Source organism: Corella eumyota, chromosome 5 (assembly GCF_963082875.1).
Source record: "Corella eumyota chromosome 5, kaCorEumy4.1, whole genome shotgun sequence".
Lineage (NCBI taxonomy): Eukaryota > Metazoa > Chordata > Ascidiacea > Phlebobranchia > Corellidae > Corella > Corella eumyota.
Genome location: NC_137494.1, coordinates 4,178,349 through 4,202,592, shown reverse-complemented (window position 1 = coordinate 4,202,592; position 24,244 = coordinate 4,178,349). Strand labels below are relative to the sequence as shown.

General features: G+C 27.1%; 6 protein-coding genes and 1 long non-coding RNA gene across 8 annotated transcripts; 6 read left to right on the top strand and 1 right to left on the bottom strand.

Annotated features, from left to right (window-relative positions):
• The first annotated feature begins 100 nt into the window (after window positions 1-100).
• LOC145752739 (uncharacterized) lies at window positions 101-2,851 on the top strand. The gene is made up of 12 exons (XM_082569068.1): window positions 101-269; window positions 398-589; window positions 667-806; window positions 890-1,028; window positions 1,111-1,242; window positions 1,382-1,461; window positions 1,557-1,794; window positions 1,936-1,992; window positions 2,183-2,232; window positions 2,339-2,399; window positions 2,514-2,566; window positions 2,667-2,851. Exons 1-12 carry the CDS (start codon window positions 101-103, stop codon window positions 2,760-2,762), a joined length of 1,407 nt encoding a protein of 468 aa, XP_082425194.1. The 3' UTR covers window positions 2,763-2,851.
• A 189-nt stretch (window positions 2,852-3,040) lies between these two features.
• On the top strand, window positions 3,041-7,871 carry LOC145752737 (uncharacterized). Its single transcript, XM_082569065.1, has 12 exons — window positions 3,041-3,077; window positions 3,639-3,769; window positions 3,974-4,062; window positions 4,819-4,952; window positions 5,158-5,349; window positions 5,721-5,860; window positions 5,951-6,089; window positions 6,175-6,480; window positions 6,819-7,079; window positions 7,214-7,345; window positions 7,481-7,560; window positions 7,656-7,871. Exons 1-12 carry the CDS (start codon window positions 3,041-3,043, stop codon window positions 7,869-7,871), a joined length of 1,857 nt encoding a protein of 618 aa, XP_082425191.1.
• Window positions 7,752-8,982, top strand: LOC145753874 (uncharacterized). Its single transcript, XR_014283864.1, has 6 exons — window positions 7,752-7,881; window positions 8,055-8,111; window positions 8,293-8,342; window positions 8,494-8,554; window positions 8,666-8,718; window positions 8,820-8,982. It is a non-coding gene; the product is annotated as an uncharacterized LOC145753874 (long non-coding RNA).
• A 123-nt stretch (window positions 8,983-9,105) lies between these two features.
• LOC145753844 (uncharacterized) lies at window positions 9,106-12,776 on the top strand. The gene is made up of 13 exons (XM_082570328.1): window positions 9,106-9,376; window positions 9,724-10,062; window positions 10,277-10,468; window positions 10,540-10,679; window positions 10,759-10,897; window positions 10,980-11,111; window positions 11,247-11,326; window positions 11,423-11,657; window positions 11,832-11,888; window positions 12,077-12,147; window positions 12,296-12,356; window positions 12,468-12,520; window positions 12,628-12,776. Exons 1-13 carry the CDS (start codon window positions 9,319-9,321, stop codon window positions 12,721-12,723), a joined length of 1,653 nt encoding a protein of 550 aa, XP_082426454.1. The 5' UTR covers window positions 9,106-9,318; the 3' UTR covers window positions 12,724-12,776.
• Window positions 12,777-13,136: 360 nt separating this feature from the next.
• On the top strand, window positions 13,137-18,175 carry LOC145753833 (uncharacterized). The gene is made up of 17 exons (XM_082570299.1): window positions 13,137-13,242; window positions 13,404-13,534; window positions 13,722-13,807; window positions 13,886-14,025; window positions 14,133-14,324; window positions 14,402-14,541; window positions 14,629-14,767; window positions 14,877-15,182; window positions 15,490-15,750; window positions 15,884-16,015; window positions 16,087-16,166; window positions 16,402-16,639; window positions 16,742-16,792; window positions 16,864-16,925; window positions 17,225-17,291; window positions 17,445-17,506; window positions 17,658-18,175. Exons 1-17 carry the CDS (start codon window positions 13,188-13,190, stop codon window positions 17,757-17,759), a joined length of 2,244 nt encoding a protein of 747 aa, XP_082426425.1. The 5' UTR covers window positions 13,137-13,187; the 3' UTR covers window positions 17,760-18,175.
• Window positions 18,176-18,686: 511 nt separating this feature from the next.
• LOC145752406 (protein AATF-like) lies at window positions 18,687-22,520 on the top strand. 2 transcript variants are annotated; one of them, XM_082568684.1, is made up of 11 exons: window positions 18,687-18,711; window positions 19,315-19,404; window positions 19,574-19,803; window positions 20,165-20,306; window positions 20,536-20,639; window positions 20,787-20,917; window positions 21,217-21,340; window positions 21,425-21,580; window positions 21,690-21,832; window positions 21,920-22,000; window positions 22,075-22,520. In XM_082568684.1, the coding sequence occupies exons 2-11, from the start codon at window positions 19,326-19,328 to the stop codon at window positions 22,199-22,201; spliced, it is 1,317 nt and encodes a 438-aa protein (XP_082424810.1). In that variant the 5' UTR covers window positions 18,687-18,711; window positions 19,315-19,325; the 3' UTR covers window positions 22,202-22,520. The 2 variants fall into 2 exon arrangements, with proteins under 2 accessions (XP_082424810.1, XP_082424809.1); XM_082568683.1 differs by lacking the exon at window positions 18,687-18,711 and having other exon boundaries at window positions 19,274-19,404.
• LOC145752735 (structure-specific endonuclease subunit MUS81-like) lies at window positions 21,934-24,145 on the bottom strand. Its single transcript, XM_082569062.1, has 2 exons — window positions 24,105-24,145; window positions 21,934-24,036 (listed from the first exon to the last, which is right to left on the bottom strand). Exons 1-2 carry the CDS (start codon window positions 24,143-24,145, stop codon window positions 22,290-22,292), a joined length of 1,788 nt encoding a protein of 595 aa, XP_082425188.1. The 3' UTR covers window positions 21,934-22,289.
• Window positions 24,146-24,244: the final 99 nt, after the last annotated feature.

Genomic DNA, 24,244 nt, shown 5'->3' with positions numbered 1-24,244 from the left:
AATTGTAACTGCTACAATACCACAATCAGCTGATATAAGTTCTTGTTTATGGAGTTGGATTGAATCTGAAAGTCCTGTAGGGTTTTATAGTGCTATATTAATGGAATGCTCTAACACTGATTCAATCTCCTGTGTAATAGAAGATGGAAATATTTATTCAAACCTCACTTTTTTAAACCCTCTTACCAGTTCATCTAATGTTACTCTGGTATGTTCTGATAATAGTGCTACACCTGTTTTAAATCAAGTTTTGGTGATTATTGTTCAAGGTAAGTCAAAATGAATGGAAGGGTTATAAAAATATAATTCACTGAAAGTTACTCTTTAATAAAGCTTTAAAGTCATTTAAAAAATATATATATACAAAGTTAACTTAAATTGCTAATTTGTTAATTAGATTGTAGATTGTCTTTTCCTTATAATGTTGAAGTTCTTGCAACATCTAGAATTTACAACTCAGTTGGAACATTTAATTGTTCAAACAATGGAGAGGTATTTTATTCAAATGAAAGTCAACTTACATCTAATACAACTACTTGTTTGGCAAATGCAATGTGGAGTGGACAAAATAACTTACAATGCTGGACAGGTAATTGTAGTGTCAAGAGAATATAACTAGCCATTGAAGTAAATGTCTAATTCGTAAACTAATTTTGCAATTTTTAGCACCAACTGTGACATTAAGTGGAGTTGAAACAGTGATTGAAGGAAATGGATTGAATTTAACTTGTGATTATGATCAAGTTATTCCTATTGCAACTTCATCTACTTTTTATATTGGAAAAACTCCAAATCAACAAGATGTGGTAAATAATTTAATTTATACAGACACAAATGCAGTTGTTGGTAATAGGTTTCTCTTACTAAATTATGGTCTACACATTTTTAGGGTTTAACTTTCACAGCAGCAAGTTTAACAGCATCCGACAATGGTAAGCAAGTATATTGTCAAGCAAATTCTCCATTTACTCAACTACCAGAATTTAGTCAAACTGGAAGATCAAATATTTCCACACTAAATGTACAATGTAGGTTTAAGCGTAACTTAAAGTATGGATGTTTTTGTAACTAAAAATGTTTATTTGTTTTAACTTTTAACTTTTTCAATAGATTCACCCAGACTAACATTCCCCCACACAGAAGTTGAATGTTCATTACCTTGGGTTGTCAATCAAACTGGAACTTGCACACTTCAATTTATTTCTAATCCACTTTCTACCATTTCAAATCTTACTTTAAATGGTTTGTTATTATTAAATGTCAAAGGAAAGTTTTAAGAGTTTAATTTTAATTGTGTAGGTTGATTGTGAAATATTTATTCTATAGGAATTTGAATTGCAGTTTACAATGTGTGATAATATTATTTGTATTTTTAAACCAGGAAGTAATGTGACAAATGATAATATGAACTCACTTGCCAATATAAGTGACTCACAGACATTTACATTTACAAGAAATAGGGTAAATCATGTGTTTACTCATTTAAGTTTAACCTAATTAAATATATTGTTTTTTATTAATTTTGTTTTATAAAATATAAGCTGACTGTTATTTAGGTATCACAAGCTGACAATGGTAGTTATACATTAACTATTCAATCCCCTACATTTCCTACTCAACCACTTTCTGTTGAATTTGATGTTAATGTTGTTGATTCAACTCCAATTGACCCCAATGGTCCTGCTGGTTCAGGTGGTTTAGACACAACAATTATAATTATTATTATTATTATTGCTGTTGTTGTTTTATTGTTGGTTGGAGTTTTGTTATTTCTTTGGTGCCGAAGAAGAAAAGGTATAATTTGATTATTTACACAGTCTTTAGATATTAACGTTGGTTTACTGTTTTATATTAATTTCTTTCATTTAATTATAAATGTACATTTTTGTAATTTTTTAACCTAAACTTTAGTTTTAATATTAAATATATTTTTAGATAAACAATTTGACAACCCACAACAGCAAGACAATTTGCCTATGCATAATGACAATGGTTTGGTATTTTTGTATTTTTAATCTATTTAATGAACAGTTTAAAAAGAAGAATTTTATAAACCACAATTTAAACATCAGCAAAATAAAAATCAATTTTAAAGTAATTTCTTTAAGAAATTAAATTAATGAGTAACATCATGTTAATTCATGTTAAAAATGGAAGTAAACTAAGTTATTTCTATTTTTAGGTTTGTATGAATCACCAATACAGGGAAATACAATAAACCAACATCAACAAGTAGGTTTAATACTTTATTTAAATAATTATATACTTTTGTTTTTGTGCTATTTTTATGTTAGTTATGCTATTTATTAACACTTTATTTATATTTTTCTACATTAAGGTTAAATCAAATCAATCAACTAACTATGAAAACTACAAAAATAATGTGAATGTTGTAAAAGGTAATTTTATTTTTGGTTTGCTACTATAGTACCAGTTATCATTTTTTTTACGAAAATTAAAGTAATTTATGTAACATAATTTTATTTGAAATTCTGAAGTATTTAAATGTTAAGGTGAGGATGGCTATCTGACATTAACCCCAGTGGGTTCAGGAACACTTTTAGAGGTAATAATATTGTTAATATTTACTACAGTAGTTTATTAAACCATTATTTTGCTATTGAAAAAAAGTGTAAAGCAATTTGGATAATCTTTGTAATTTACAGAATACAGGACCAAGTACCTCGCAACAACATTACCAAAATATTAAACCAAATTCTGACTACTCTACTATCAAAGACAATCCTTATGATAATGTGTAGCAAGTTATCATGATATTTCAACATTTGTTTTTTCTGTAGAACTTTATTTGCAATAGTTATAAGCACTTATTATACTTTTGTCATTTTAATCCTGTATATACTTTTTTGTGCAATAATTTAAGTTGCATGTTTTTTTTGTATTTTATGTGCAAGTAATTATTTCTGTATGTTAATAAGTTTTAAAAGTTTTTTTAATTTATTTTAATTGACAACATTGTTCTGAGATTTGGGAAAATCCCATTTCACTGCTTATGTACATATTCAACAATTTACTATTAATGATTTGTCAAATAATAGAAAAGTTTATTGTGTTATGTTTGTTCACTATTGTAAACACACTGTAAAAATACTTGAGATGAAATAAATAAAGAACACAATATATTAAACTGGAACAAAATGATTAAAAGTTTTATTTTTTATTTAGTAGTTGTACAATTATTTTGGAGTTTTGCAGGTGAGTAATTTTTTTTAACAAACTAGTTTGTTTTACTCTTATAATGTTACATATAGAATAAACTAAGTTTTCGGATCTCTATTAGTTTTGCACGCCCTACATAAACAGGGTGTGTAACCAAAATGCTGCACATGTAATTAAACCACAGAGGTTGCATAAATTAAACCCTTACCCTAACCCTCATACTCAGTTTACCCATTAACACATCTGACTCGTAAAGTGGACTAAGTTATACTCATTAAAACATATTTTAACTAATTTTTAATGTCTGGTTGAACAATTGCCATACTTAGGTTATAACGCCTTGTTAAATTCAGACGTGCGAAAGTAATAGAGATCCAAGTTTTTTTGATAATAACATTTAATAATTAGCATTGTATATTTAAACCATTAAATGTAACTCTTTGTATGTTATTTAACAGATTCACAAACAATATTAGGTGATGAGATTTTACTTTCATCATTTCCATTTCAATCAACGAACTCAAGTGTTACGGCAAATGTAAATGTTTCTATGCCACCTGCAACTGTTGTTACTTGGAGTGTTAATGGGGTAAAATAATAAGTTTAAAATTTTCAGTCACAACATTTTATTTAATTTATTACAGGTATTTGGTTCTTATAATTATTTATTATTTAACTTTACAATATAAGAATTGTTGGTAAGAGTTTCATGTTAAAGCTTTTATAAATTTAATAAAGTATTTTATCATCTGTTTATTTTAAAATTATTAACCCATTTATATTAAATTTAAAGATAAGTGTTGGAGTAGTAGGATATATAAGTGGTGAAGTTTTAATTGCTTATGATCCAGCTAACATCTTGGGTGACCGAGCAGTAATAAGGTAGCTTATGTAATATTACCATGTAAAAACTTGTATTTTGTGTTGAAAAAACAAATATACCTTTTTTGCAAAGGTGGGCACAGTTAACCGAGAAAGTAACTTCGTTAAGTGGTAATTCGTTACATAGTATATTAACTTCGTTAACGTTAATAAGTTAAATTAAACAAAATGTAACGGTAGTTATCGATAAACGTTAACGTTAAAATTTAAATAAAACAAACAAAGAAACGACCCTATTTAAAAAAACAGCAGTTTTTATCTTAGTTGATATTTTAACTACACGAACGTAAGTTTAAATGGCGTTTTCAAAACTGCATCGTTTAAAATTTCAATACATCGTCATCGTCGTCAATACATCGTTTATACGTCAGTCAATACATCGTCAATACATCCTTTAAAATTGAAACGATTAAACCCAATAAACGGCAAAATAAAATATATATACTTTTATATTACCATGGTAAACTTGTAAAAATATTAAATTAACGGATTTAATTTAACGGAAGCACAATTTAACGAAAGTTAACAGGTCCGTTAACGATTTTTAAAGTTAACTTAAAAGTTAAATTTTATTTAAAAATTTAACTTCGTTAATTAACGATTAACGCATTAACGGTTTAGTGCCCACCTTTGCTTTTTTGCATCCAAGTTAGCACAATATAACTGATAGTAAAATTATATTTTATCAAGTTTTGATAATTTAGTTTTTAATTAGCACATGTTAATAATACATTAAAATGTATATATTTTTTATAGTTTTGAGAATATTACTTTTGGTGTAAGTGAAATACAAATTACAACTCATCTACTTCTACATCAATTACGTTCTAACGATGCAAATATTAGTTTTTTTAGTTTCACTCGTTTAAATGTTAACCTTAATGTTGTTGGTAATTACAACTTTTTTATTTATAGTAAATTTTTTGTTTGTATATTTTTTTAAACAAAAATTTTTGTATGTTTTTTAATGGTTTAAGAGTTTTTTAAAAAATGTAGAAGGTTGTAGTAAAATTTAAATAACAAAAGACACTTTTGCAATGTAAGTATTTTAATAAACTAGATAATAGCCTTACGCAAAAACAATCTTATTTTAAGATTGTAATTCATCACTTTCATACAATGTTGAAGTTCTTGCAACATCTAGAATTTACAACTCAGTTGGAAAATTTAGTTGTTCTAATAATGGAGAGTTATTTTATTCAAATGGAAGTCAACTAACATCTAATACACCTACTTGTTTGGCAAATGCAATGTGGAATGGACAAAATAATTTACAATGCTGGACAGGTAGTGTTTTTTTTCAAATATCTTTATCCTCGATGTGGGAAGGTCGAATGAGCGACCTAAACACAGGGAAACATTAGTTACTCCTACCCAATTACGAGTTACCTATGGCAGTTTGGGATATTATAGAGACTATAATTGCCCGGTAATTATGCTGCTGATTAAGTGCTGGCTCAGCAGGAGTTTATACCGTTTATACCACCTTTCTAAAGGGCACTATAGCATAAGAGCAGTGGGGATTGAACCCACAACCTCATGTGGTGTAGCTTTTGTTTTTACTACTACACCACACTTCCGGTAGTTAGAACACTACAGTTAATAAAATAAGATATTAGAATTTTAAGAGGAATTATTTATATGCATAAAACTACTAGCACCCACTGTAACATTAAATGGAGTTGAAACAGTGATTGAAGGAAATGGATTGAATTTAAGTTGTGAATATGATCAAGTTATTCCTAGTGCAACTTCATCTACTTTTTATAATGGAAATACTTTAAATCAACAAGATGTGGTAAATACTTATTTAATTTATACAGACACATTTTCAGTTGTTAGTTAAAGTTTTTTTTTTTACTAAATTATGCAGTCTATACATTTTTAGGGTTTAACTTTTACAACAGCAAGTTTAACAGCATCTGACAATGGTAAGCTAGTATATTGTCAAGCAAATTCTCCATTTACGCAACTACCAGAATTTAGTCAAACTGGAAGATCAAATATTGAAACACTAAATGTACAATGTAGGTTTAAAATAATTACCCTTTTAACTAGACTTCATACATTTTATATTAACTCTTATATTTAATATAATTTAAATATTAATAGATTCCCCTCGTTTTCCAACAAACATTATACAAACATCAGAATTTGTAATAAACTCAGCAAGTGGATATTTAATCAGATCTGATCAAAATTTGATAATGAGTTGTTCAAGTGATGGAAATCCTACTCCACAGTATTCATGGGTTTTGTGTCAAAATAATAATAACTGCTACAACATAAAAGATTTTAGTATTTCTTCTGAGTTTAATCAACCTTTAAATGATTCTGGGACAGTGTTTTGTAATGCTACAAATTCTGTTGATTCAACTCAAAGTAATAAAGAAAATGTGACAGTAATTCCTGAACAAAGTAAGTTTTAAATAACTTTTTTAAACAGATTGTTTGTCTTTGACAATACTTGGAATAATGGGTAAATTATTAATTTAAGTAAGGCTAATACATAGTAAAAACTGTTGAACGTCATAAAGTAAATAACCTGCTCGGATTGCCTATGCTAATATTTACATTGGCTTCAATTTGTTGTATTATCTGGTGTATGATATAGATTCTATTTTTATCTATGTATGAATATATGTAAATGTTTTTCATATTATTTTTTGTACTATACTAAAATTAATCTTCTATATTTTTAAATTGTATCATGCTTTTTCACACCATGTTGAATATTTAATTTAACATTTTTTTAGGAAGAGCTACAATACAGACAAACAACAACATAACAACTCTGTACTTAAATAACTCAACAACTTTGACATGTAATGTTGAATACTCAAATGAGCTGGATACTCAATTTAAATGGAGTTTACCAAGTAATAACAGACCAATTAATGACACAAGTTCTGTGATTGAGTTGTCATCCTTACAACCTTATGACACTGGAGTTTATATTTGTTCAACAAATGATGCTTTTGGAAACTCAGAAGCTAGAATTTATATTGATGTTTTGTGTAAGTTTAAATAGTTATATCTTTCTTTGTATTTATCTGTAAAATTATAAAAACTGAGCAATAAAATGATTTATAACCAAACTTATAATAATCTAGTTAGTTTTTTACAATTTTATTATTTTTTGCTTAAATAGATTCACCTAGACTAGCATCTTTCCCCACAGAAGTTGAATGTTCATTACCTTGGGTTGTCAATCAAACTGGAACTTGCACACTTCAATTTATTTCCAATCCACTTTCTACTATTTCAAATCTTACTTTAAATGGTTTGATATTATTAAATATTAAAGGAAAGTTTTAAGAGTTTATTTTAAATTGTATAAGTTGATTGTGAAATATTTTGCAGAAATTAAAATTGCAGCATACAATGTGTGATATTAATATTTAAATTTCAATACCAGGAAGTAATATTGCAAATGATAATATGAACCCACTTGCCAATATAAGTTACTCACAGACTTTTACATTTACAAGAAATAAGGTAAATCATGTGTTTACTCATTTAAGTTTAACCTAATTAAATATATTGTTTTTTATTAATTTTGTTTTATATAATATAGACTGAATGTAATTTAGGTATCACAAGGTGACAATGGTAGTTATACATTAACTATTCAATCCCCTACATTTCCTACTCAACCACTTTCTGTTAAATTTGATGTGAATGTTATTGATTCAACACCAATTGACCCTGATGGTTCTGGTGGTTTAGACACAACAATTATAATTGTTATTGTTGTAGTTGTTATTGTTGCAATCTTGGCTGGAGTTTTGATATTTATTTGGTTTTGAAAAAGAAAAGGTATAATTTGAATTTGAATATTTACACAGTCTTTAGATTTGTCTATTTGTGTATTAATGTTGGTTTAAATATCAAGTTACTATTTTACATTAATTTTTTCCATTTAAATATAAATGTAAGTTTTTGTAATTTTTTAACCTAAACTTTAGTTTTAATATTAAATATATTTTTAGATAAACAATTTGACAACCCACAACAGCATGACAATTTGCCTATGCATAATGACAATGGTATGCTATTTTTATATTTTTAATATATTTAATGAACAGTTTAAAAAGAAGAATTTTATAAACCACAATTTAAACATCAGCAAAATAAAAATTAATTTTAAAGTAATTGTTTTAAGAAATAAAACTAATGAGTTGAAATTCAGTAAAAATGCAAATAAGCTAAACTATTTCTATTTTTTAGGTTTGTATGAATCACCAATACAGGAAAATACAATAAACCAACATCAACAAGTGGGTTACAAGATCTTATTTAAATATTTATATATTTTTGTTTTTGTACTATTTACATTTTAAAATAATTATGTCTCTAAAAGTTTTGTGAAAAATATTTATGTTAATTATGCTATTTATTAACACATTAGTTATATTTTTTTACATTAAGGTTAAACCAAATCAATCAACTGATTATGAAAACTACAAGAACAATGTGAATGTTGTAAAAGGTAATTTTAATCTTGGTTTGCTACAATAGTACAAGTTATCATTTTTTTCACAAAAATTAAAGCAATTTTATGTAACTTAATTTTTAAATTCCCAAGTATTTTAATGTTTAGGTACGGATGGCTATCTAACATTAACCCCACTTGGTCCAGAAACACCCTTAGAGGTAACAATAATATTGTTAATATTTATCATATTTGAACTAACTATTATTTTCTAATTTAAAAATAAATCTAAAATAATTTGTAATTTTTTTGTAATTTACAGAACACAGGACCAAGTACCTCGCAACAACATTACCAAAATATTAAACCGAATTCTGACTACTCAACTATTAAAGACAATCCTTATGATAATGTGTAGCAATTTATTATAATATTTCAATAATTGTTTCTTTTGTATAACTTTATTTGCTATAGTTATAAGCACTTATTATACTTTCACCGTTTTAATTCTGTATGTACTTTTTTTGTGCAATAATTTTCTTACAATGGATTTTTTTGTATTTTATGTGCAAGTTATTATTTTTTATGTTAATAAGTTTTAAAATTTTTTTAAATCCATTTTTGTTTTAATTGACAACATTGTTATGAGATTTGGGGAAGTCCCCTTTTATTGCTTATGTAAATATTTTAGAATTTACTTGTAATTGTTCAGTTAATCAATAAAAAAGTTTTTTGTGTTACATTTGATTTAAAGTTTTTGGTTTTATAAACTAAATGTAAAATAGCTTTATAGATAAAAATAAATGAAGAACTGAATCAAAATGATTAAAAGTTTTACGTTTTATTTTATTTTTGTACATATATTGTTCAGTTATGCAGGTAAGTAATTCTTTTGCATTAATTGATTATTAATAAGTTGTAAATAATATAAAACATATTGTTTTATTTTGTTTTTAATTTTTTGTATTTTTAACGTTATTTTGATTTTTATTCAACATTCTTATGTTTCAAAAGGGAAATTATCTTTTTAGTTTTGTATGTTAGAAAAGGTTTAAGTTAGTAATTTTTTTTCAATGATGCAAATATATTTTGTCATATTTAACATTTTTACAACAAGCTATAGGTTAGAAATGTAAACTATGGCTAACTAAATATTTACATTATTAAAGATTTGTTTTTATAATACAATTTTTTATGTTGACCTATTTTTTTAAAATTATTTATAGTTGTTAATGCCCAACTAGCAACGATTCCAACTTCACAAAATGGAGACATCTGGGCAACAGGTTACACAGGTTTAATTGTAACTGCCACAATCCCACAATCAGCTGATATTAGTCATTGTTCATGGGGTTGGATTGAATCTGAAAGTTTAACACAGTTTTATAATGGTGTTTTTATGGAATGCTATAACACCAGTTCAATCTCCTGTGTAATAGAAGATGGAAATATTTATTCCAAGCTCACTTTTTTACAACCTCTTACCAGTTCATCTAATGTTACTTTAGGATGTGCTAATAGTGGTACACCTGTTTTAACTCAAGTTTGGGTGATTGTAGTTCAAGGTTAGTTAGTTTGTTAGCGTTGTAACAATAATTCAAAGTTATCAATATCATAGATTTTTTGGAATTAATTTTATTTAAAGATCGAATTTTTTCGATATTGTATTATAACAGTAAAAACACTTTTAACCACTTTATAAGAAAGGGTTTAAAAATAGTTGAACAAAAATATTTTAAAAGAGGTTATCCCATATTAACAGATTTAAAATTCTTTTAGACTGTGCCTCTACTTTTCCATATAATGTTGAAGTTGTTGCAACATCTAGAATTTACAACTCAGTTGGAACATTCAGTTGTTCCAACAATGGAGAGTTATTTTATTCAAATGGAAGTCAACTTACATCTAATACAACTACTTGTTTGGCAAATGCAATGTGGAATGGACAAAATAATTTACAATGCTGGACAGGTAAATGTAGTGTTAACTTAATATACATTGCAGAAAGGGCAAGTTTCTTAAATAAATTTTGTAATTTTTAGCACCCACTGTAACATTAAATGGAGTTGAAACAGTAATTGGAGGAAATAGATTGAATTTAACTTGTGATTATGATCAAGTTATTCCTAACGTAACTTCATCTACTTTTTATATTGGAGAAACTCCAAATCAACAAGATGTGGTAAATACTTGTTTACATACAAAAATACAATAGTTAATGAAAAACTTTTGTTACTTAATTTTGGTCTACGAATATTTAGGGTTCAACTTTTGCAACAGCAAGTTTAACAGCATCTGACAATGGTAAGCAAGTATATTGTCAAGCAAATTCTCCATTTACTCAACTACCAGAATTTAATCAAACTGGAAGATCCAATATTGCCACACTAAATGTACAATGTAGGTTTAAGTCTAACTTAAAGTGTGTATGTTTTTTTAACTAAAATTGTTTATTTGTTTTAACTTCTAACTTTTTTAATAGATTCACCCAGACAAACATTCCCCCCCATAGAAGTTGAATGTTCATTACCTTGGGTTGTCAATCAAACTGGAACTTGCACACTTCAATTTATTTCCAATCCAATTTCTACTATTTCAAATCTTATTTTAAATGGTTTGTTATTATTAAATGTCAAAGGAAAGTTTTAAGAGTTTAATTTAAATTGTGTTGATTGTGAAATATTTATTCTGTAGGAATTTAAATTGCAATTTACAATATGTGATATTATTATTTATATTTTTAAACCAGGAAATAATGTTGCAAATGATAATATGAACCCACTCACCAATATAAGTGATGCACAGACTTTTACATTCACAAGAAATAAGGTAAATCATGTGTTTACTTATTTAAGTTTAACTTAATTAAATATGATGTTTTTTAGTAGTTTTTTATTAAATAAAAGCTGGATGTTATGTATTTAGGTATCACAAGCTGATAATGGTAGTTATACATTTACTATTCAATCTTCCACATTTCCTACTCAACCACTTTCTGTTGAATTTAATGTAAATGTTGTTGATTCAACACCAATTGATCCCATTGGTCCTGGTGGTTCAGGTGGTTTGGACACAACAATTATAATTATTATTGTTGTAGTTTTTGTTGTTGCAATTTTGGCTGGAGTTTTGTTATTTCTTTGGTGCCGAAGAAGAAAAGGTATAATTTGAATTTGAATATTTACACAGTCTTTAGATTTGTCTATTTGTATATTAACGTTGGTTTAAATATCAAGTTACTATTTTACATTAATTTTTTCCATTTAAGTATAAATGTACATTTTTGTAATTTTTTTAACCTTAACTTTAGTTTTAATATTAAATATATTTTTAGATAAACAATTTGACAACCCACAACAGCAAGACAATTTGCCTATGCATATTGACAATGGTATGCTATTTTTGTATTTTTAAATTATTTAATGAACAGTTTAAAAAAAGGATTTTATAAACCACAATTTGAACATCAGCAAAATAAAATTCGATTTTAAGTAGTTGTTTTAAAAAATAAAATTAATGAGTAACATCCTGTTAATTCATGTTTAGAATGGAAGTTAGCTAAATTATTTCTATTTTTAGGTTTGTATGAATCACCAATACAGGGAAATACAATAAACCAACAACAACAACAACAACAACAACAACAACAAGTAGGTTAAACACTTTATTTAAATATTAATATACTTTTTTTTGTACTATTTACATTTTAAAATGATTATGTCTTCATAAGCTTTGTGAAAAATATTTATGTTAATTATGCTATTTATTAACACTTTAGTTATATTTTTCTACATTAAGGTTAAATCAAATCAATCAACTGATTATGAAAACTACAAGAATAATGTGAATGTTGTAAAAGGTAATTTTAATCTTGGTTTGCTACAATAGTACAAGTTATCATTTTTTTCACAAAAATTAAAGCAATGTTATATAACATAATTTTTAAATTGTAAAATATTTTAATGTTTAGGTGAGGATGGCTATCTAACATTAACCCCACTTGATCCAGAAACACCCTTACAGGTAACCCTTACAATAATATTGTTTATATTTAGAAAATTTAAGTTAACAAATATTTTGCTGTTTAAAAATAAATGTAAAAAAATTTGTAATTTTTTTGTAATTTACAGAACACTGGACCAAGTACCTCGCAACAACATTATCAAAATATTGAACCAAAGTCTGACTACTCAACCATTAAAGACAATCCTTATGATAATGTGTAACAAATTATTGTCATGGTTTTGCTTTATGTTTTTTTTGTAAAATTTATTTTGCAACACTATTTGACAGCACAGTCAGAAAAAGGCACTTATTATATTTTTAGTTTTTTGTATATAATTTTTTGTGCAATATTTTAGGCCTACATAGCATATTTTCTGTATTATTGAATGTAAATAAAAATGACAATTTGTCTAAGTAATCCAAAAGCTGATGTATTATTATTAATAAGATTTGTTTTAATTGACAACAAAATTGTTAGTTTTGGGAAAATCCCCTTTTTATCACTATCCAAACAAATTAAATTTTTACAACTAAAGTCAATAAGGTGGTTTGGTTTTGATAAGGTTATGCAATTTTAGTTTCGTTTTATCTATTTGTCAGTTTGATTTGATTGCTTAGTAATTTTTACCGTATAAGAACATATTGTGCTATTGTAATTATTTAAATTGTAAATGAGAAACTCAGAATGATTAAAACTTGTTTTAGTTTAATTGTAGTGCAAATGTTTTGGAGTTTTGCAAGTAAGTGAGACTGAATTACGTAAAATATTTTTGTAAAAAAATCAGCTTAATATTTAAATATATAGATTTTTTGTAATAATTTGTTTAAAATAGTTAAAAATTATTACAATAAATTAAAGCCTATTTAAATATAACAAACACTATCTCGGAAATTTTTACAGATGCACAGTCAATATTAAGTGATGAGATTTTACTGTCATCATTTCCATTTCAATCAACAAACTCAAGTGTTACAGCAAGTGTAAATGTTTCTATACCAAATCCGGGTGTTGTTATTTGGAATATTAACTCAGTAAATGTTATTTATTATTTGGTTATCTTTGTTTATCAATTGGTTTGTGAATAATATAAAACATACTGTTTCATTTGTATTTTAATTCTCAACCTATACTATCAATAAAATTAAATTTTTCACATCAAATTTATTTATTCATGATAATAAGTTTTTTATTGCATGATAATATTGTTTTTTATTACAGTTACATGTTGGAACAGTCATATACCTTAATAACAATGTTTCTGTTACTATAGAACCAACAGAATATAGTGCTCGGGTTAATATAAGGTAAGTGTAAAATAAATCCAAATTGATAAAGTTAGTGAATAATTTTATCCATGTATCAATAGTTTTTCTATATTGCAGTAACCAAATTATCACTATTAACTCAAGTGGGATACAAATTACAACCTTTCTTTTATTGCATAATTTAAGAGCTACGGATTTTAACATAACAATTTTTGGTGGAATAGGTTCAACTTTAAGCACGTATCTAAGTGTTATAGGTAAATTTTTAAACATATTCAAATAGCTATTACTATATTTTAAAGTAAATAAAAAATGTTAAAATAAAACGACATCATTCAAACATTTTTTTGTATTTTGTTATAAGATTGTAATTCCTCTTTGCCCAACGGTGTTGAAGTTCTTGCAACATCTAGAATTTACAACTCAGTTGGAACATTTAATTGTTCAAACAATGGAGAGTTATTTTATTCCAATGAAAGTCAACTTACATCTAATACAACTACTTGTTTGGCAAATGCAATCTGGAGTGGACAAAATAATTTACAATGCTGGATAGGTAAATTTAATTTTAACATGTTTTACATTTCAATTATAGACAATGTTAAGTATTTAAATAAATTTTGTAATTTTTAGCACCAACTGTAACATTAAATGGAGTTAAAACAGTGATTGAAGGAAATGGATTAGATTTAACTTGTGATTATGATCAAGTTATTCCTAATGCAACTTCATCTACTTTTTATATTGGAGATACTTCAAATCAACAAGATGTGGTAAACACTAATTTATTTCATATAGACACAAAAGCAATTGTTTGTACCAGGGTTTTCGTTACTAAATTTTGGTCTACAAATATTTAGGATTCAACTTTTACAACATCAAATTTAACAGCATCTGACAATGGTAAGCAAGTTTATTGTCAAGCAAATTCTCCATTTACTCAACTACCACAATTTAGTCAAACTGGAAGATCAAATATTAAAATACTGAATGTACAATGTAGGTTAATAATAATTACCTTTCTAACTAATTATCATACATTTTATAATAACTTGTGTATCATATAAAATCAATTACGTCTAGGTAAAAATTTTTTAAATAATAATAGATTCCCCGGGTTTACCAACAAATATTATTCAAACATCAAAGTTTGTAATAAACTCAGCAAGTGGGTATTTAATCAGATCTAATCAAAATTTGATAATGAATTGTTCAAGTGATGGGAATCCTAACCCACAATATTTATGGGTTTTGTGTCAATGTAATGGAAACTGTTTCAACTTGAATAATTTTAGTAATTCCTCTCAATTCAATCAACCATTAAATAACTCTGGGACTGTGGTTTGTAATGCTTCAAATTCTGTTGATTCAACACAAAGTACTAAAAAGAATGTGACAGTAATTCCTGAACAAAGTAATATTTTTTTAGTTTTTATATTATAGACATAGTATTTGACTGTGTTATATAGTAATAATATTAAAAATGATAAATAATTTTTAAATTTATTGTAAGATTATATTAATTATGTAATAATTATGTAACATTATTATGTTAATAGTTGTATTTATACCCTTTTCTACTCACATACTTAATTAAATAAATTTTTCCAATATTTAGTTGCTATACAAATTTGTTTAGACTTAAATACTTTTTATGTAGATTGTATTGTAGATCGAATACTTTTGTTAACAGTTTTTTTAACTAAAAATTGCATTTTTAGGAAATGCTGCAATACAGACAACCAACAACATATCAACACTATACTTAAATAACTCAACAACTTTGATATGCAATTTTGAATACTCATATGAGCTAGAAACTAGATTTAAATGGAGTTTACCGAGTATTAACAGGTCAATTGATGACACAAGTTCTGTGATTGATTTGTCATCCTTACAACCTTATGACACTGGGAATTATATTTGTTCAACAAATGATGCTTTTGGAAGCTCAGAAGCAAGAACATATATCGATGTTTTGTGTAAGTTTTATATATTTTACCCATTTTTGTATTAAGCTGTAAAATTAAAAAAAATTAACAACAGTAGTGTCATAACTAAAGTTACAAAAATTTTATTATTTAATGCAAGTTATTTTGAATTTTGCTTGAATAGATTCACCCAGACTAACATTTCCCTCCCCAGAAGTTGAATGTTCATTACCTTGGGTTGTCAATCAAACTGGAACTTGCACACTTCAATTTATTTCCAATCCAATTTCTACTTTTTCAAGTCTTACTTTAGCCGGTATTTTTTATTATTTTAATGGGATATCAAAACACAAGATTTAGAAGGATTAAAATTATATTGAATTGCAGGAAATAATGTGGCTAATGATAATAGGAACCCACTCATAAATATAAGTGACACACAGACTTTTACATTTACAAGAAATAAGGTAAATTTAGTAAAAATATTTAATTTATTTTATAAAAAAAATAATCTAGTAATATAATCTACAAAATTGTTTATATAAAATAAAGTATTTTAAAAATAAATTTCTTAAAGTAAAGTAACACCTTTTACAAACATTACTCCCTTTTGTAAATTCAATTAAATTAAAAGGTTTTTATAAAAGCTATATTTTGAAAGTAATAAAATTTAATATAAAGTATTTTTATCAAAAACTTTAGGTTTCACAAGCTGACAATGGTAGTTATACATTAACTATTCAATCCCCTACATTTCCTACTCAACCACTTTCTGTTGAATTTGATATTAATGTTATTGATTCAACACCAATTGAACCAACTGGCCCTGGTGGTTCAGGTGGTTTGGACACAACAATTACAATTATTATTGTGGTGGTTGTAGTTGTTGTTTTAATTTTGGTTGGAGTTTTAGGATTATATTTCCTAAGAAGAAAAAAGGGTATATTTCTAAATAATTAAAGTCTTTTAAAATCTTTTTTTTATACATTTTGATTATATATCTATAATTGTAAAAAACATATTTTTAATTTGTTTTATTTAGGATCAGAATGTTCTGGTGGTAAATGCTTTTTTAAAAAACAAACTGATGAAGGTAAATAATAAATTAGTTTCAAAACTATAATAAAAGGAAAATCTAAGGGTTGAAGTATTAATATTTTTTAGAGCCCTATGTAGAAGTAAATATGGCTACAACTCGGCAACATGAAAACGAACCGAATACTGCAGTAAGTTCAATAAGTTAATTGACTTACGTCTTAATTTAATATTTTAAAGTTTATATAGGTTGCTCTGCTTTCAATAAATGATTATTTTAAGGTTAGCATATGAGTCATACACTGTAATTTTTACTGTGCCATTATTATGTTGCCTTCACATTCTATATTTAAATTCCTAATTTATTTGTCATATATCTGTAAGGTTATAAGGGAACTTCTGAATTATACTAAAAAAGCTGATATTGGAATTTAAAAAGTCTATTTGATTTTTCCACCCTATTATATGCACTTTATTTTTTATATTTTAGATTGATAGCAATACAACTGAACTTTCGGATTATGCTAATCTTAATGACAATGTTCATGTAACTAAAGGTGAAAAAAATATGTTAAAGTTGAAATTTCTTGCGAGCTTGAAATTATTTATATAAAAATATTAGCAATATTTTTTATGACCAAGTTATTTAATGTTTTAATAAAATTAAAAATATTTCTTTATTTAAATTCTTTAAGTAATTTTATATTTAGAACCAAGAAATTATTTGTCATTTACTCCATTAGACCCAAGCGTATCTTCACCTGAAGTTAAGGTACAAACTATACTTTTATTTTTGTACTTATTTTAAATGCAGATTTTAACCTTGTTCTGTTATTTAAATTGCTAGATAAGGATAATAACGATTGAGTTGTTTGTGAAGGTAGTTCAAGAAATTAAATATTAATACATATTTATACCTACAGAAAGATGAGACAAATAATTCTCAATATGAAATCATGCATTCTAATCGTGAATCTAGTTACATAAATGTTCAACCAAAATCTGATTATGAAGTTGTTAAGTAAAAAGTTAATGGGCGTTTTAACTCGCACTCCTCCAGTTTATTGCAGTTAACCAAATTATGTTAATAATTTAAATAGATTTCTAAGTAAATTTTTATCTTTTAAACGTTTAAAAGCTATTGTTAATTCTTTTTATATGAATTTACTATTTTTTGTATTTTTGTGATATTGTGGAATTGATTGCTTGTGCAACCAATCCATTTACGTAGTACGGAGTGATATGAGAGATGGCACATTAAAGGATGTTTTATATTATGTGTATGGACATTGTGAAGCTAGCCACTGCAACAAAATACCAAGAGGCTGTGACACATCACTTGTTTCCCTAATTAACGTGACACATCACTTTGTTTCCCTAATTGCCTATATATATTTAATTTTTTTGCTTAATATTTGGTCAGATAAAGATTATGTCTTAAACCTATAGTTATCGTTGCGATTATTCGCATTTGTAATCATGTATCGCCAAGTTTTCACCGTTTCACTAATAAAAAGTGTAACATACAATCAAGTAGTCTACAAATTAGCTAATCAATTAGTAAGGTTCAGCGAAGTAGCTTAAATAAATCACCAGCAAAAAATATACTCTGTTAACCAAACTAAAATAACAATTAACTATACAAATGGTGACCCTACAAGAATAGCAACCAAAAAACACTTTATATAAAACTCTACAATATTCAGTTTTTGGATTTTATAGCCTGAAATTTTTATTAATTAACGTGCTTTAATTTTGTAGTAATAAATCATTGATATTTATAAAAACTTTTGTTAGAAATAAATGTTTATTATATTAATGAGCTTAAAAGTTTTAAATTAAATTATTCGAGGATAAACTAATAAGTAAATAAAAAAAGGGAAATCTTATTTTATGGGTCACTGAACTTATTTTTTCCAGTGTTGTTTTCAAGCACGTGGTTATTATTTTAGAAATTTTCTTATTGCACACGTTAAGGTAAGTTTCGCTTATTAAATATATGAAATAGATTAAAAATATTAAGTTTAAAGTTTTAAAAGTAATATATTTTAAATTTTATCGTTTAAAACAAGCTTTTGTATAAACTGTCTGACTGTACTGACTGTATGTAAATTTTGTTTGTTGTTCTGTCTGTCTGTCAGCATACATTTGATACATTTGTTTGTTTAATGCTTGGCATCTTGAGTATTATATAATTGAATACTTTGTTATGTAAGGAAAAAATACGCAACGTGCAGACAGACAGGCAAGTCTGGAAAGTAGGGCAGTTTTCGACGAGATCTCGTGCGTGCAAGCGTAAAAAAATGCGTGACCGCGCGTGCACGCGTACTAAAATTTCCGGTTTAGGCGTGCACGCGTGATTTATCTTAGCGTGTTTTAGGCGTCAGTACTGCGCGTGCACATTTTTTTTAAGAAACCAGGCGTGCATTTTTTTAATGAAAAAAATCTCGTGTGTGCACAGTCAGACAGTGCCGTACTTTCCAGACTGGCAGACAGGCGTATATATAAACCTTTTGATTTTTTATTGGCTGTAATGTGATTTATTCTTCAATGTTTAGATTAAATATTTATTATTTTTAGATCTTCAAACTATGGCTTCAATTGCTGAAGAGTTAGCAAAACTAGCAAATCCAAATCCATCGTTTGATCCAGAAGATAATGATTTTGATGGCAAGTTGTTACCCGAACTAATATGTTTAATCTGTTAATTTAACTTATATAAATTCATTTTTTTAAGCTAGTTACAAATAATGTAAATATCTTGTAATATGGTAATGTATTGTAAACTATTTTTCTGTGTAACAGGATATGTGTGTAATTTATGTGTTTTAATGAATAGAAACTGCTGCAAAGTTAGTTAACAAACAAGACTTGGATCTTCCTAATGATGATAATACACCTCGACTAAAAACCTTAAGACTTGAAAATCAAGATTCTAATTATGAGGGTGAAGTTATTTCAAGAAAAGATCTAAATGAAGATTCAGATTTTTCAAGTGAAAATGATTTGCAAATGTCGGTTTCCGATCTGTCAGAAAATGAAATTCAAGATGAAGAAAGTGGAGACAATGTTAGTGACATTGTAAACTAGATAATAAAATTTTATTTGGAGCTTTATTAGCTGCACTCACCTGGTTTTTGAATGCGAAAAGGGACGGAATTATTATACCTTACCCTTTTGTTGCAAATTCTGGCCTTTTTGCATTTATTTTATTCATACGCGTTTAAGTCAGTGGATGGCGCTAATAGAGCTCTTTTTATTTGCAATGTTTTTTTGTGATAGGCAGTATTTTATCAGTTTAAACTGCCCATAGTCAAGTTTACATATAGAAAACAACAGTGTTTTTTTTGTGTATATATATGGTTTTATGGTATATAAAAAATGAAATGATAAATAGTATGGACAATCACTTATTTTTTGGGGGGTTTAGATGAATGATTATTCGGACGGTGAAGAGATTGACTCAGATGAGGCAATGGGATTAAGTGATGAGGAGAAATATGCCCCTGGGATCTTCAGTAAGAAGCCGGACACACAAGTTCATAAATCAACTGAAACCAAAAATCAAATACGTAAGTGATAATAAAAGTTTTATTTTTAGATTTAAAATAAAATTTTTAAATCGATATCTTATTATTTCGTGTTGTATTTTTTTTCCACTCAACAGTTTTCGATTAAAATTTAATATATACTAAATTAAAAATTTCACTGTAAAAATCTATGGTTTTTATTTTAAATCTTATCTTCTGAGGCTTAACTTTATTAATATTATTTAAAAAAAAATTGTGTTTATTTAAATAGAATTATGGGAAAATTTGTTGGAAACAAGAATTAGAGTTCAAAAACTTTTAATGTTTGCAAACCAACTACCTCAAAATAATTTATATCAACAATTTGTTAAAGAGGTAAACGGATTTATTTTCATAACAAAGTTCAGAATTTAAATACATATAACTTTTAATTTATTAATATTTTGTGTATTTAAAGAGTTACTTAGAATTACTAACAATATATTTTTAAACTATAAATGTTTTTTATTTAAAATTTTTTAGGATGAATCTAATTCCTTTTTGGAAGCTGCATCTTCCTCACAAGAGAATTTACTAAAATCTTTATTTGACTTACAAACAAGATTATTAGAACAGAATAAAGAAACCAATATTCTAATTCCTCCACCAGAAAAGTAAGTTTTTTGATGATTATAAAATATACTATATATAGCTACTTAAGTTATTAAAACACATTTCCTTGAATTGGCTTTTCTACTTTCCAATACAATAAAAATAATGTACACAAACAATTGTGTGTTATTTTTATTCGAGTGAAAGTTGACATGCTTTCGTGTGTTACCGTGATAAGCTGATGAGTCACATGTGTGTGAAATTACTTTAACTTTTACTGGTGATCATTAAAGCAGAAATTTTTTGTTTTATATTGCCGTAATGGACAAAAGTTTTAATAAAAAATTATTGTAATTTATAGAGTTGCCGGAGATTGGAATACAAAAATTGATAAAAGACAAACAATTTTAAAAACACATCGAAACAAAATCTTAACACATTGGTACGACAAAACTAGACTCGGTTCTGGTAAAGTTAACAAAAAGGTAATTTTTTAATAAAGTGCTGAATATTTTTTATTTCGGTTAAATATAATTTATGCATACATTTATATTTATGTTTTTTTTCAGCAATCTTTTACTAACTTTGAGAGGCCCACTGTGGAGAATATAGATCATGTTTTAAAGGACCAGAAAAGATTAATCCAAAGAACACAGATTAAAAGGTCAGAGTATCGAGTATTAGGAACATCTACTTCATTAGAAAACAAAGAAGAAAATTTGGAGGTAAATTAAATATTTTTTTTTAGTTTATGTTTTTTTTTATTTCTTGCTGTTTTAGTATCTATAATTTTGTGCTGATTTACCTTTTTTAATCATTTTTTATGATATTAAGACTGAGCACAATGCGCATTTAAAACAAGGAAATGAAGAAACTTTTGATGACGATGATTTTTATCAACATTTACTTCGACAATTTATTGAACAGAAATCAACTACAACAACGAATCCTTCTAATGACTCGATAGAAATGACAAGGTATTTATAAACGCTTAGTAACCTTTTATCTACAATTCCTAATACATGTTCATGTAATTTAAATTGTATTTCACTTTTTGATTTTAGGCATTGGTTAAAACTTCAACGTTTAAAGACGAAAGTTAAGAAAAATGTTGACACTAAGGCAAGCAAAGGAAGAAAAATAAGGTAATAAATAAATACCCTAGGAATTTTATTTATGTCCCAAGTTTAGGACAATTAATGAATCCACTTAATTCTAGGTACCACATTCACCCAAAACTTATAAGTTTTATGGCTCCATCGAGACAAAGTACGTGGACAGATGAATCAACAGATCAACTTGTCAAATCAATGTTTGGAAAAAGTGTCGCGACAAATAATATTTAACTATTGGAATTGTAAATAAAGTGCAAAACAAACCTAATATGAAAACCTTGGTATTTAGTAACAGAAAATACTTTGTTTTGAATATTTTTTAACGACAAAATGTATGATAAATAGATCGGCTTAAATTTATTCCTAAATTTCTCTCCAGCAATCCTGTTTTAATTTTCATCAACAACTCCTCTTTTTCTTTATCTGAGCACAGAGACTCGTATTTTAAGTACAGCTTTATTGGCGTTGAATAGATTTGTGTTACAGCTAAAGCTTTATCATAAGACATCCCATGAATTTGCATCAATTGTCGAATAAACATATCAGTTACTGTTAAACCCCTACATTTCATGCTTTCGTCATTAAAGTCATGGAAACTAAGTAGTTTACAGTTAAGCCCATTTGTTTTTGCAGTTGATGCTACAATATTCATATCACATGCCATAAGTGTTTTGTCTTTGTACATTTCCCGAATATGTGTTGTCATTTTATCTAGGTACATCACAGTGGCCGCAATATTTTTTGAATTTTTAATGAAGATTCCATCGCTAACTAAGGTGTTGTATAAAGCTTGGCGTAAGGTTTTTTCAGGCAGACTCTGATGTTGTATTTGATTAAAATCCTCAACCAGATAAATTATGTTCTTGACACCACATTGTTTAAGTCTGATTTTCTGTTCACGAAACCTGCCATCTTTGATTGATTGTGCCAAATCCGACATACATTTTCTTTCGACAACATAATCCAATACAAGCTCTTTAGGTGCAGAACAGTTTGAGTTTTTTTCTCTTGCAATCCAAATAAAATCCCCAATCTGCAAAACTCTTTCCACATGAGGTATATTTAATCTTGAAATCTCTCTTCGCATTTCGGCTTTTCTTTTATCTCCACTTACTTCCCTTGAATCAATGCATAACAAAACATCAAAATTTTCTGGTGTTAATTTAAACTCCACATTATGAGTTGGTTTAGGGTCTGCAGTGTATGATAATTTTGGGCTAGTTGCTAGCAAGTCCTTAACTTCCACTACATCTGAGTCAGAATCAGAAAGCACATAACCATGTGTTGGCACTTTATTTTTGCTCGGTAAATCACATTGATCTGTCGGACTGTTTTGTTTATTTTTAAAAGTAAATTTATTTATCTTAGGTTGTGCATTCTTATCGGGTGAAACACATTCTAGTTTTTCTGCTAGCTCGATTCCAGGTTCAGTTAGCTCAAATTTTGCAGGGTTTCCAAATTTTTTGACCAACTCTTTGTTTAGCAAAGTTGCCATAGAGCTCCAGGCTGTATATTGACTTCCTGGATCAGGTACAGAAAACGATTTAGTGCAATATTTTTGTGCCTTTCTTTGCAGGTCATCCTTCTTCATGTATCCCATGCTTTCAACAGAATGTTTATTTTGGTACAATGCCAACAAAATAGCATATCCGCCAGAGTTTCTAGCAGGAATATAAGCCCTTGACCTTTTGTTGTTGGTTGTGTCCTTTTTCTTAGCTTTAGCTTTTGGAGTACTTGCAGATTTACTTTCTAATGATTCCCACCAAGAGTTTGAAACCGTTCTAGATTCTTCTAAATACTCTCTTGCAGTTAGACCTTTATCTTTTGCTTCTTTTGCCAGTTTAGAATCTAGCATAGCACATATTTTATCACCAAAACATTCCAGAATTAAAGCTTCTTTGCCACATTGCAAAGGCAAGGGATACTTAAGCAACGATTTGTAAGCTTTATTGTAAGTGTGACTGGCTTTACTTTCTTTAGCAGCTGCCTCGTCTTTCCAGGTTTTGAGGTAGGATAAAAATAGGCGGTTTGGGCAGTCATCTTCTTTTTTTCGTTTGGGCATCTTGCTTATATGCAAAAAATTCAAGTTGTTTATATGTTTGCGTAACTAGGAAACAACAAAATTGTCCCTGACGTTCTAAGTTGGTTTGTTTTTGTATTTGGCGCCATGTGCATTCTTATCAGATGTCTATACTTATTTTTATATTAAAATAATTTTAGTTTTTAAATTTTAAACTTTATATTAATAAATGTTTAAACAATGGAATAATTAAA

What these genes read in the sequence shown, in the direction of transcription:
- LOC145752739 (XM_082569068.1), top strand. Translation starts at nt 101, where the DNA reads ATGGAATGCTCTAACACTGATTCAATCTCCTGTGTAATAGAAGATGGA. An exon ending in TTACATTTACAAGAAATAGG is followed by an intron (nt 1,462 to 1,556) that starts GTAAATCATGTG and finishes ACTGTTATTTAG; the next exon opens with GTATCACAAGCTGACAATGG. An exon ending in TAATGTGAATGTTGTAAAAG is followed by an intron (nt 2,400 to 2,513) that starts GTAATTTTATTT and finishes TTAAATGTTAAG; the next exon opens with GTGAGGATGGCTATCTGACA.
- LOC145752737 (XM_082569065.1), top strand. Translation starts at nt 3,041, where the DNA reads ATGATTTGTCAAATAATAGAAAAGTTTATTGTGTTAT. An exon ending in AGAAAAGTTTATTGTGTTAT is followed by an intron (nt 3,078 to 3,638) that starts GTTTGTTCACTA and finishes GTTATTTAACAG; the next exon opens with ATTCACAAACAATATTAGGT. An exon ending in TTACATTTACAAGAAATAAG is followed by an intron (nt 7,561 to 7,655) that starts GTAAATCATGTG and finishes AATGTAATTTAG; the next exon opens with GTATCACAAGGTGACAATGG.
- LOC145753844 (XM_082570328.1), top strand. Translation starts at nt 9,319, where the DNA reads ATGATTAAAAGTTTTACGTTTTATTTTATTTTTGTACATATATTGTTC. An exon ending in TGCCACACTAAATGTACAAT is followed by an intron (nt 10,898 to 10,979) that starts GTAGGTTTAAGT and finishes CTTTTTTAATAG; the next exon opens with ATTCACCCAGACAAACATTC. An exon ending in TAATGTGAATGTTGTAAAAG is followed by an intron (nt 12,357 to 12,467) that starts GTAATTTTAATC and finishes TTTAATGTTTAG; the next exon opens with GTGAGGATGGCTATCTAACA.
- LOC145753833 (XM_082570299.1), top strand. Translation starts at nt 13,188, where the DNA reads ATGATTAAAACTTGTTTTAGTTTAATTGTAGTGCAAATGTTTTGGAGT. An exon ending in CACGTATCTAAGTGTTATAG is followed by an intron (nt 14,026 to 14,132) that starts GTAAATTTTTAA and finishes TTTTGTTATAAG; the next exon opens with ATTGTAATTCCTCTTTGCCC. An exon ending in TAAAAAACAAACTGATGAAG is followed by an intron (nt 16,793 to 16,863) that starts GTAAATAATAAA and finishes AATATTTTTTAG; the next exon opens with AGCCCTATGTAGAAGTAAAT.
- LOC145752406 (XM_082568684.1), top strand. Translation starts at nt 19,326, where the DNA reads ATGGCTTCAATTGCTGAAGAGTTAGCAAAACTAGCAAATCCAAATCCA. An exon ending in AGAAGATAATGATTTTGATG is followed by an intron (nt 19,405 to 19,573) that starts GCAAGTTGTTAC and finishes TTTAATGAATAG; the next exon opens with AAACTGCTGCAAAGTTAGTT. An exon ending in ATCAACAATTTGTTAAAGAG is followed by an intron (nt 20,640 to 20,786) that starts GTAAACGGATTT and finishes AAAATTTTTTAG; the next exon opens with GATGAATCTAATTCCTTTTT.
- LOC145752735 (XM_082569062.1), bottom strand. Translation starts at nt 24,145, where the DNA reads ATGCACATGGCGCCAAATACAAAAACAAACCAACTTAGAAC. An exon ending in AAAACAAACCAACTTAGAAC is followed by an intron (nt 24,037 to 24,104) that starts GTCAGGGACAAT and finishes TTTGCATATAAG; the next exon opens with CAAGATGCCCAAACGAAAAA.